The sequence below is a fragment of the Macrobrachium rosenbergii genome, chromosome 41 (assembly GCF_040412425.1).
Source record: "Macrobrachium rosenbergii isolate ZJJX-2024 chromosome 41, ASM4041242v1, whole genome shotgun sequence".
NCBI lineage: Eukaryota > Metazoa > Arthropoda > Malacostraca > Decapoda > Palaemonidae > Macrobrachium > Macrobrachium rosenbergii.
In genome coordinates this window covers 51,923,727-51,936,226 of record NC_089781.1, presented here as the reverse complement: position 1 = coordinate 51,936,226, position 12,500 = coordinate 51,923,727, and the positions used below count along the sequence as shown (strand labels likewise).

At 42.4% G+C, this 12,500-nt stretch overlaps 1 protein-coding gene across 1 annotated transcript; it reads left to right on the top strand.

The window, feature by feature from the left end:
* The first annotated feature begins 1,910 nt into the window (after positions 1–1,910).
* LOC136827169 (uncharacterized) lies at positions 1,911–2,933 on the top strand. The gene has a single exon (XM_067084938.1). The coding sequence runs from the start codon at positions 1,911–1,913 to the stop codon at positions 2,931–2,933; it is 1,023 nt and encodes a 340-aa protein (XP_066941039.1).
* The last annotated feature ends 9,567 nt before the right edge of the window (positions 2,934–12,500 follow it).

The following is a 12,500-nucleotide window of genomic DNA, read 5'->3' as shown; positions in this document are numbered from 1 at the left end:
TAGATATATATATAGATATATAGATACATCTAAGGAAGGGGTTGCTGACTTTGACCATAGCCGCAACGCACGTGAAGAACACCTACTTTGGTCATCATCATCTCACCTGTATTGTTGCTGCTACTGCCGCTGCCTTCTCGGCCCCACCCCTGCTGCCTACCTGTTTCACCCTGATGTAAACTGCTGCCTTTATCCATTTTACTAATATTACTGCGACTACAACTACTCAGCCACCACCTTCACCTTCACCTTCACCCATCCATCCCACCGTTACCATCTCAACACTTTGGAATATTAATCCTGTGCTTTGTGTTGTACCCTTTGTACTTATTGAAGAGAACATTCGGGAGGCTCGCAGTCCAGTCTGCTTCAGCAGCTATTTTGATATAGAGATTTTCGAAGTGGTGAGAGTTTGACAGACTGCCCAGCTTCATTATTTCCGTCCGCCTCCTTCACCGGTTGTTTTTCTACAAAGTGGGCATGCAGGCAACAGCCGCTCCACCAAGAGCTTTCAAATTCACGGACTACTTGGAAAAAGCAAAACCCGGCAAGGACCTCTCAACTCTTGAAGAACCTGATAGTTTTTAAAAACGCGTTGATTTCAGAGAGAAAGTTTCATGATGGCTTGCAGTTTTCATACTCGAAAGGGGCCTTTATAAGCTGCGACAATGTTGCATTTGCTTTTCGAAAGGTAATTAACCAAAACAATATAAGGTGAATTATCAATCCTTTTTTGTGCGTGTTGTGCTTTCAGAGAATTTCTGAAACTTAGTACAATAGACTTTTATAGTAATTGCAGTCTAGACATTTGCACAGTTTTCACGTCATGTTTCATTTTTCTTGAGATTAAAGGATAGTCTGTGTCATTTAAGCCTGTCCCATAAATGTATAGCGTTTGACATCGCTTGGCTGGATAAATATGAACACGTGTATTGATACATGGCAGATAAGTGAATTGTTCAAGAAAATGTGTTCTGTGGCAGATAATACAAACCTTGCACGAATACTTCTCTAAGAATGAAACAGATTCGTAGTATTGACAGAGATACCAAATAAGCTTCCATTTTAAATGAAATACTTTTCAGAAATATATGCTTGTGGACTGGAAAACTCTATTGTGATCTTGTGAGGAAGGAAAAAGCACAGCAGCTGTGATTTCCCTAATTATGTTTTGCTACCATGACGACTTCTACTACTTGAAAGATGATGCTGCAAAAGACAATCTTTTCATATCCACTTTCCATACGGCTGTGAAAACTAATGTAGGAAGAATTTTTCTGGTGTCTAATAGAAGCGCGCAAAATTTTATATGTGTTTATCTTATAGCAGTGTGTGCAAGACTTTCGTTTACTTTATACATTTTCTCCATGGTAGAAATAATACTAGTTTCAGTGAGATAATTACCATGAGTTTTGTTCAGAATACTTATAACATATAAAGCGAGAGAGTGAGAGAGAGAGAGAGAGACAAAGACAACTAAGAGCATTAAAACAAAACGTGCGAGGAATATAACTAGCATCCTCATTTACCATTTTGTTGGCTATTGCATTACGTCTGATTATTTCCAATGCTTTTGAGAATCTGCGGTAGCATTGCGCCAAGGAAGTCGACCTCTGGTGTTTTAAAGCCTGAAAAAAAGTAACCAAATAGTCTTCAGGGGGAATATCTTGTCTTTCACTTCGAATCAAAAGTGATCTGACAGTTTTTCCTTAATATGTAAGTGCTGTTGGTGTGGTGTTGTGGTATTTGTTATTGTTGCTGTTAATATTTTAATTACCACAGTTATTAAAATATCAAGTTATTACATTCATTATATTTAGTGGTCGTGTAATGTGAAGTTGGCGTGGTCTCCACCTCCTCCTCTATCTCCTCCTCCTCCTCCTCTGCTTTACCACTCCGGTGCCCTCAAAATGCGCAAATTATCATTGCGATGCTCGCCAACCCCTCATACTGTATCGGGCGTGGGACCTCCACCCACTCCGCCACCTTCTCAAGGGCTGTCACCTACTCCTACGCCACCCACCACGCCTGCACGGCGGCTGGTATCGTCACGGTCTTTGGGTTCTACATCATCTCCTCCTTTGACACCTCCAGTCACTCAGTATAACATCCCGGCCTGTTTACCCTCTCACCAACACCATGCACAGCTCCCGCCTACCCCAGGACCACCGTCTCATCGGTCTCTTCCGGCTCTCCATGCCCACCACATCCAAAACGACTCCCATCCTCACTATTCTTCTCACCCAACTCTACATCCTCACCACCACCACCATCATCCTCCTCCTCTCTCCCCCTCTCCTATACCTGTGCCTGTTCCAATCCCAGTTCCAATTCCAGGTCTCATGACCAACCCGGAAGTCATGCCGCCCCATTCGCCCCATTCCCCCCTCATTGGCCCGTCACCCCACTCCTCTCCACCTGCTAACAATGTCCGGCCACCTGGCAGCCATTTTTCTCATGCAGCAGCACTTAGTGGACATCAGCATCCAAGACAACTTCCTGGATTACCTCGTCATCATACCTTCGGGGGTGTTGGCAGTGGGCGTATTTTGCCTCCGGCCCCTCATGTGGATCCATCATGCCCAGCTGCTGCTGCTGTCGCAACAGCATCAGCAGTGGCAGCTGCTGCAGCAGCAGCTGCATCTAGCACAACATCAAATACCTCTCCACTGCCTCCCCCCATTAATACCAGTATGAGTAGCAGCTTGGCTGCTCGACCTGCTCATGCCCTGCAGTCCCCCAATTACAAGTACAGCCTTGATGTGCCCAGGGTCAATTTACGTGACCTTCGCAGTAATACTTATCCACCTCCAGGCACAGAAGGGTCCTCTACATCCCAGTCCTCATCCACCACGAGTGGGGGCACAGTGGTTCCCAGAACTCTCCTGATATTGCCCCTCCCCCTTCTCCAAGGCTTTCTCCGGGGGGTATGATTTTGGTTACTGGGAGGTCATCTCCTCAGCTTCCCCCAACATCTCCCATCCCCCGAGTGCCACCACCACACTCCCCAGGACCGCGGTCATCACTGTCATCATCTGTTTCATCTTCATGTGCCACTTCACCTGTGCCCCGCCTGTCGCCAGTGCCACGCTCTCCTGGACATGCCTCTCTTTCATTCTCGCAATCCGCCCACTCGTCTCCAGGTTCGGCCCATGCCTCGCCAAGCCATGCCCATGCTGCTTCTCCTATTGCACGTTCGTCGCCAATACCACTGACACGGGGTTCTCCCACACCCACACTTCCGCCAACACCAACATTCCATGGATCTCCTGCACGAAGGAAAAGTTCCCTGACTGAAGCTGGGTCACCAATGCTAAGGAAAACTACCCGACCACCTCTCCAGAGATCACATGCGACCGCTGGGTGAGTTCTGATGAACTTGTGTTTATTTGTTTTTATCGAAAGTCTATTTTTAACCATTCTTCTTTTCTTGTGCATTTTCTTTACAGCAGTCACAGCATAAAGCTTGCACTGTGGGAGTATTGCTTGATGACAAATAGATTACGATAAGTAGATTATTCTTGTTGTTGAATACAAATAGTCACGGGAAACAACGTTACAGACTATTCACTTTTTAATTAACCGCCATAGAATAGAATGCACACATTTGAAATGTTCACTCGTTTTAGATTAAGCTAGCCTTGTGCTGGCACGGGCCGGCAGCCTGTAAGATTTTTAGAAAAGAGAAAAGAGCAAAGAAGACAATAAGTAAATAAAGGTAGAATAAGTAGCGAGTTTTTATACGCAGACAAAGCAAATATTCGGAAATTCATACCAGATAAGCACGGAAATTTTGTATGATTCTTCGGCAGTCTTACCTCCTTCGGGACTTTTAGAAATTAGAATGCTCATTGGTTTTCGCTTGATATGTAATCAGATTTTAACAATTTTTAGTCAGTCAGTTGTGGAGCTCTATCAGCTTGCCTCTCACAGCTATTTGATAAGTGTTAAAATCTGTTATATCAACGAAAACAATGGTACATTCTGGCTAAAGTCGAAGTAGACTATAGAAATCATTTCGACAACCTCAGTATTCTTTTGTCTATTCTCTGCTGTTATATTGATATTCTTTTCTCTTTTCTCTTTCTAAAAAATCTTACAACCGCAAAGTGGTGGTCTGTAACGTTCTATTGTATTCAACAGCTGAAATAATCTACTTATCGTAATCTATTTAAATAAATCAACTTTATTCTCCCACAGTGAACTTCATGCTGGCGACTTCTTCTTTAAAAAAAAATACTGAAGAATGATTAAACTGACCGATAAAAACGAAACTATTACAAATCATCGAAGACTCGCCCGGCTTGTTTTGTCGCTGGAAAATGATCGTGTTTCGCTTGGCATTGGTGACGGCTTCGGTCGGTTTCGCTCGTGCGAGTCCGTGGTCGTGACCCAACACAGAATGCTGAATGACAAAACCCCGTGTCGGCGTGGCGACGAGCAATGGCTGGCGCAGGCGTAACTGGCGGGTGAGTGGGCGAAGTTGGAATGAAAAGAAGATGTCCAGAAAAACTGTAGCACGGCGAGCTGGCTAAGATGTCAGCTTTTATGAGTGAAAGCCAGGCCTGATGATGTGACTGTTACGTCTGAGAATGTTGGCACTCGAGAGATGAAGGTGTGACGAAGGCTTTGAGTACGACAAATCGCTGCGGAAAAGAGGCTGTAGAACGCTGTGCCCCGCTCGTGTTGGTTCTGAAGAACGCTGCGTGCCTGAGCAGATAATATATTACTGCGGTGCGCTCAAGTAACCTGGTACATCGCGCGGCGAGACTGCGAAGACAACGGCCTTGGCTTTGCTCATACTGGCTTGTTGTGGGGGAGCGGTGGAAGGTGTTGATGAGCCCGTGCTGAATGCGCTGCTGCTGGCGGCTGCCGCTGCGTGCTGTTGCGTTAACGGCTGGCGCTGGTGGTCATGAAAGAACCGGAGACAAACCGCCCGCTGCCAACGCCCCCAGCGTGATGAATCAGGAAGGTGTGTCTTGGTGCTGATGTCACGCAAGCTACTGCTGCATGAAAAAATGGCGTGACCAACGAGGTATCAACTGAGAATGGTGATGAGCGGCGTATTTCGAGTTGATGAGACCTGAGTTAACAGACTGAGCCTGAAGAGAAGAAAGAAGAACGGTATTATTGAAAGAATGTAGAAGTAACGTGTGAGATGGTAGTGTGATGAGCATGTTCCGATAGCGTGTCCTGAAACGGAAGCGGGCTGTGCGTAATGTTGATGGCGCAATTCCGGGGTACTGATGACTGGCAGGAGGAGATGATGTGAACAAGGTGCCACCGTGCGTGGCTGCCAGTGGCGAGTGAGTCGCGGCCCAATGATATTGCATTTGGTGCACCAGGTGGCAAGCGAAGGAGGAGGAGGAGGAGGTGGAGACACGCCAACTTTCACACGACCACTAAACTACGAATGTAATGCTTGACTATTTTTAACTTTGTGGCCAGTAAAATATTAACAACTGTAATAACTGGCATCTACAACACTATATTGAGAAAACTGTCGAATCGCGCACGATTCGGTGAAAGACAGATATTTGGCATTTGTTTAGGTGCTTTCGACTTAAAGCACCGGAGATCTGCAACACGTGCTACGGGTGTAAAGCGACGAGTAATCGGGCGTAATGCAGCCAGCCAACAATAAATGAGATGTAGTGCTGCACAACAACTCTTGGTGTCAACGTCTTCTCACTATGCCGCTCTCTAAGCTGCTATGATATAAACATTATGAACAAAACTCATGTTGGCTATGTCTCACTGGCTATTGTTGTTTACCATGGAAAAATAACAAGCCAAACAGTCTTACACACTACACTATAAACATATAAATTTTGCTCAATAATTTACCGAAAAAATGCTGCAGTATATGAAAGTGAACTAATGAACAGCTCTTTTGCAACACATCTTCAAGTAGTAGAAAGTGAATCATGAACAAGCACTAATTGAGAAGTCACAGCTGCTGTGCTTTCATACAATGAAGCTTTCAGTCACAACACTATATTTCTGAAAGTATTTCGTGAAATAGGCTTTAATGTCCTGTCAATACTACAGTCTGTTTCATTCTTAGAAAGCTATTCGTGCAGGCTGTGATATCTGCTGCAGAACACATTTGTGAACAATTCACTTGTCTGCCGTATCAGCTACACGTATGTTCTCTTGCTCAGCCCAGCGTGTCAGCTTGCCCTGCGGCAAGCCGACACAGACTATCGCTGTCTCAAGAAAAATAGTATGTTTTATTAACAACAATGTCTGAGCTGAGCCTATAAAAATCTGTTGTACTGGTTCAGAGAGATACTCTGGCTTTAACACTACAGGGTTGATAATTCTGCTATCTGATGCGGTTACGCTCGGCGTCACGGCACATTGTGCGCTATAAGGCGCTTTCGTGTGAGCTGCAAGCCATCGTAGACTGCTCTCTGAAGGCTCGGCGCGTTTTTAACATCGTTCTTCGGAGTTGAGGTCACTGCCGGGTTTTGCCAAGAAGTAGTCGGCAATTTAATGCTGGTGGAAGCGGCTGTTTGCTTGCTTTGTAGAAAAACAACCGGTGAAGACGGTTCAATGTGAAGCTGAGCATTCTGTAAACTCTTTGCTTCATCTATATCAAACAGCTGCTGGTACAACTCTCCGAATGTTCTTCAGTAAGTACGAAAGTACAACACAAGCGCACAGGATTAATATTCCAAAGTGTTTGGTGAAAGGTGACAACAGTGAGATGCGGCAAAAATGAATAAAGGCAGCAGTTATCGAGGTGAAACAGTGAGCAGCGAAGTGAGGCCGAGCGGCCAGCAGTAACAACATCCCGAAGGCGTTATTCACGTGCGTTGCGACTGTGGTCAAGTCGGCAACCTACAGATGTGTCTGTGCTGTCTCCTGTATGTCTAACTAACATACGGTATGCACATACACACACACACACCTATCCTGTTTGTCTGTACCAGGTGCCCCACCACCACCTACACCTGCCGCCCACACCCCTCACGTCTTCCACTGCTGTTGCCCACCACCTTTCTATTCCCTCCTCTCACTCCTCTCACCTGTCTCCTCCTCCTTCATTGCTTGCGCCGCTTTGATTCTAACAGGTATTGAAGAATCGTAAACTTTGCAACGGCTGTTCAGTATTGTTATTGGTGAAGGCGTGCGTGATTCTGCAATGCGACGCTTTGATATCGCTCGAACACCACTTGCTATTCAAACGTATTAAGAAAACGGCGTCTCTTCTGATGTTGTGAGCAGTCCGTACCTGAGCATCAGGAATTTGAATTTTGGGGCTACTTTGAATGGCCCACAGTACCTTTAAAATTCTTTATTTCAAAAAGCAAACCCCCAAAGGCGTCCCTCCAGAATACGAGCTTTCAGATAAACTAAGTTTCATGGCTGTATCCCTTACCATTATTGCTCCGCAGGTATGTTAGGACCCTCACCCACCCACCACCCCGCTACCACATCCCCTGAATGCCTTAAATCGATATCTGGATCTCCAGAATGGCTAAACGGATTTGGATGAAGTTTTACACGATCGGAGACCTTAGTGGGAACCTCTAAAGCCAGAGTTTCATCCCAGTCGGTTGAATATTTCCAGAATTACAGACGGCCAAAGTCGGCATTTTTGTGGACTCCGGGTTGCTGGGTTTTACTAGCTGCCAACTACCGTGGTGGTTGATACCAGCAGTGGTTACTGTCCCTACAACTTACCAACCATCACAATTATACTATACCCAGCACCAAACATTTCATGGAGTCATCATCAGCTTCGGAACCGACCAGCTCAAAACAGAAACTCCTCTGTAAAATCTATTCCTTCTACAGTGGTACTATTAGCCTACCATTCGTTTCTGATGAAAGCAGCCGGGTGAGTGATTTAATTTCTTTTAAATATGAACCTCACATTGTATTACGTTGTAGATAGGTACTGTATTTTTCATCAAATAAAAATTACAAATAGATCTGGTATTTTTGATATGATATTCTATCGCAAATGCATAAGATTATTTATTTAAGACTTTCTTCAAATTTACAGCTAGCATCCCTTCTGTCCTTGTGCGTGTTCTCACGCTTGTATCTGTCCTTGGGATATCATTCCTCAAGAAGCTGATAAGCTCATCAAAGGATGGTTTAGTAATATGAAAAGACTTGAAAGATTCTTTCTCGTCAGCACATAAATGCTGTACAGGGTGTGTTACAGTCAGACCACTGTTTATCCTAGGTAATAAAATCTGATGCACATGTGCTCTCCTCGTTGGAGCACGTTTATTCTTTTTGGGAAATAAGGCAAGGACAAAAAGCTCCTCGTTGGATGCCATCCTCTGTTCTGACAGTCATGACTAGGACATTCCTGCGGTTGCCTGGCTCTTCAAAGCAAAGAATCTGGTGACTGCTACCGGTGATGGCCGCGGGTGCCTAGTGTGAAATGGGCCTAATTCTCTGTATTATTCTGGAACGGTTATCAGATGCTGCTAATTTCATTTAAATGCGTATTTGTTTGAAGTGATTCTTAGTAAGGTGTTGGTGAGATTTTGTCCACTTTGTTTTTAAAAGAGGTTTTTCATAATTTTTTTTTTTTTCCCCAGGATGTTTCCAGACTTGTGCCTGGTGGTAGCAGAAAATAGGCTCGAACACTCAACTGAGAGCTGAGGGCGACTGGTATGTTAGCTGAGAAGCGACGAGAAAGAGACCGACAGCAGCAGAGCATGCAAAGAAAGGCAGCCTTTTCACAATCCCAGACATCTCACGCAGAAAGAACTTAGAGCAAACGAATTTATTTTAGCGGCTGAGCTGAGAGTGAGGAGCCGTTATAAGAATAGGAAAGTCCAAATGGAACTTCCGCCAGACCATTTTTCAAGAGTTACATTCAGCCTAAAGTGAGATCATCTTATTTACGTTGTGAATAAAATCTGTATTTTTAGTTTTTAATAAGCACTTAAATCACACCATTCTAAAGCTAAAAGGCCACATTCATCAAAAAGTCTTTTGTTTCACACACAATCATTGTGGCACACACACACACACTTACATACATACATACATACATACATACATGCATGCATACATACATACATATACATACACACACACACACACACACACACACACATATATATATATATATATATATATATATATATATATATATATATATATATATTATTATAACAGATAGCAGCTTCCCCCCCAACTTAAAAATCTGAAAAATAGTCAATATTTTTGAAAGATGTACCTAATTTGTATGAGACATGGTGCCATTTCCCATGATCCCCCACACCTTGAGACCTTCCACCCCTCCATACCCTCTGTCCAGTCTACTACTCCAAGGTATTTCATTTCCAGGTGACACCAGCGTAAGTTGCCTTAGCCCTTCCCTGGGTCTGAACTCGGCTGGCTGCAGCCAAGCTGATGGCGATGCCCAACTCAGCAAACTTTCTCCCAGCAAGGTCCGCCCAACTGACTGCGGGCAGCAACGAGAGTTGCAACGCGAGGGTTCCTTCTTCTCATACTAACTTCTGCAAAGGACGGACGGTGTCAGTCGATCCTGCTCACCTTGCTTCTCATACTGACCTCTATGAGGGCAGACATCCCCATTCCTGCTTACTTTTTCCCCGTGCTAAAACCTGAAAGAACGGATGGTGTCGGTCCATTCCCGCCACGCTTTTCCTGACAACCAACCTGAAACCCTTCAACTTATCCTTCGAATGATGACCAACCCAGCAGAGGCCTTATTAAAATCCCATGTGGTGCCCAGTTCGATGTCCAACCCAACTGGCCCCTCCTATCACTGTGTTCAACCGATGATCACTCTGGCAAAGCACATGTTCTCCTTCAACTACTCTTTGTGCAATGCAAGTAAAATCCAGGTGGGTGTCTGTCTGAAAGATCCTTAGTTTTCAACAGCCTCACCGAATCCTAAAATCCTCTTCCCCTCCACCCTCCTGTCAAAATCCTCATCCCAAAATTCAATCCTCTATTCCTTTATAACTGGCAGACCAAAAGGGAAAGCCATTTCCTCTCCTAAACCCCTCGTGTCTAATTATATTGTTGAGTGAAATTACATTCCATTGGATTTAGTCACCTGACCACAGCGCCGCCATCTTGTGTAAAGCGTGGCTCAATCGAGAGCTTACCTCATCACATAGTATCTCCTGCATCCTTAACCAAGTGGAAATAATAATTAGATAATCGTGTCAGGGACTGTGTGCATGCTAGACACATTATAAATTCAGGCATTTTCTTTTACAGGAAATGTGCTATTTGTGCTGGATTCCACTGCATCCCACCAAACTCCATTCACACTCTCAAGCCTTGCATTAGTCGAGCTAGTGAAACCCCATTTGTACAAAGTATAAAGTAATTCTACATTATAATTTGCATTACCGTTAAGGCCCTACCTCGCTGTTTTCTCATTTGTCTTGCTATTGTTAAATAAATTATATTAAGTATAATAATTGCAAATTATTGGCGGCCTTGACTCTCTCCATTCTCTTTTTCAATAAATTATGTTCACCCCAAACTCCAAACAGAATAATATATATATATATATATATATATATATATATATATATATATATATATATATATATATATATATATATATATATCTATATATATATATATATATATCTATATATATATATATATATATATATATATATATATATATATATATATATATATATATATATATATATATATATCTATATATATATATATATCTATATATCTATATATATATATCTATATATATATATATATATATATATATATATATATAATTATTATATGACTTTTTATCACATCACCGTGATTCATATATACAATCAGTAGCTACAAACGTCCTTTAATAGCCAATTAAATTTACTAGGAAATAATATATTTTTCATATATGTTACTGAAGGGAATTTTTAGTTGATTATAAGTTCGTCGTCCGTGGGCTCGAACCAGCGAAGCGACAAGAACTCAGGACTACAGTGGGCGCATTAACCCACACGCCCAGCAAGTGAGGTATAAGTGGATATGGCTCCATCTACAAATCCCGTCGAACTCCGGTGTTTTGTATTTGAGATGATATCCACCCACCTCTGCCATGTTGACCGTGTGGCAGAGGTGGGTGGATATTGTCTCCAAATACAAACACCTGAGTTCGACGGGATTTGTAGGTGGGAGCCAATATCCACTTATGCCTCACTTGCTGGCGTGTATTAATGCGTCCGCTGTAGTCCTGAGTTCTTGTCCTTCCCATTCGACCCTCATTTAGAAATAATCAACTAAAATTCCCTTCGTACAACGCTATATGAAAAAATATATTATTTCTGACAAGCTAATTGGAGTTTAAAGCGGCGTTTAGGAAGCATTGATTATATATATATATATATATATATATATATATATATATATATATATATATATATATATATATATATATATATATGTATATATATATATATATATATATATATATATATATATATATATATATATATATATATATATATATATATATATATGTATATATATATATATATATATATATGTGACTGTTCACGAAGGTGACCTTTGAAAAGATGGGTCAGCTGTTCGAGGACCATTCGACTATACACAGCATGTAGAAAATGCTGAATCATTCGCTGATACCACAAGAAGTCATAGAAGCTCCTTGGTGACAAGACACAGGAGGGAAATGCGATTTCAGCTTAGAACATTCTAGAAGGTGAACCGGTTATAAACCCGGATTTGAAGAAAGCATTCAAGTGGAGTGCGCGAGTACGTGTGTGACCAGGTAACTCGTGACGCCCCACATGGCAAGAGGCGTGTCTTACCGTACTTTGACCTCAAACGATGCCACGAGAGTATGTTCATATGTGCGTTGACAAATCCCATATAATGCGTGCTCTTCATAGAATGAGTGGGAAAGTGAGAACCGTATTTTGAGTGTGTGCTCGGGTGACAGAGAAAAACACCCAGACTGAAACTGTCTCCAGAGGACAATGGTGAAGCGAGTACCGCTCATAAACATCTTAAACTTTTCTTTCAGAACTATGGGCAGAGACGTTACGTTACCCCTGTGGCAGTGAAATCTTGTGTTTCTGCATTTTTTACATTTTCTGGTTTTTAATATTACGCTTGTTCTTTTACAGGTATTCCTTCCTCCCTCCTTCTCATTCCTCTTCAAGGAAGGGAGTGGTGTGACATTTAATGATGAATTGACCTGAATGTATTCATTGACATTTTTATGATTTGAATGACAGATGAATTATTTCTGTATTTCCTTAAATAATTGGGTGACTATGATTTGGTCCTTATTTCTTTAGAAGATTTTCATAGTTAAGTTGAATCATTTTGATTTCATTCTTCGTATTTTTTTTGAAGTTATTTTCGTTATTTTTGTTGTCAATAAAGGTTTAGTTTTGTACCTAGTATCTCATTCCAGTAGTCCTTAGAATTTAGTTAGGGAAAGGAATAACTTATGATGTCGGCTCACGCTATCACACAATATCTCGGAAAAAAGCGAA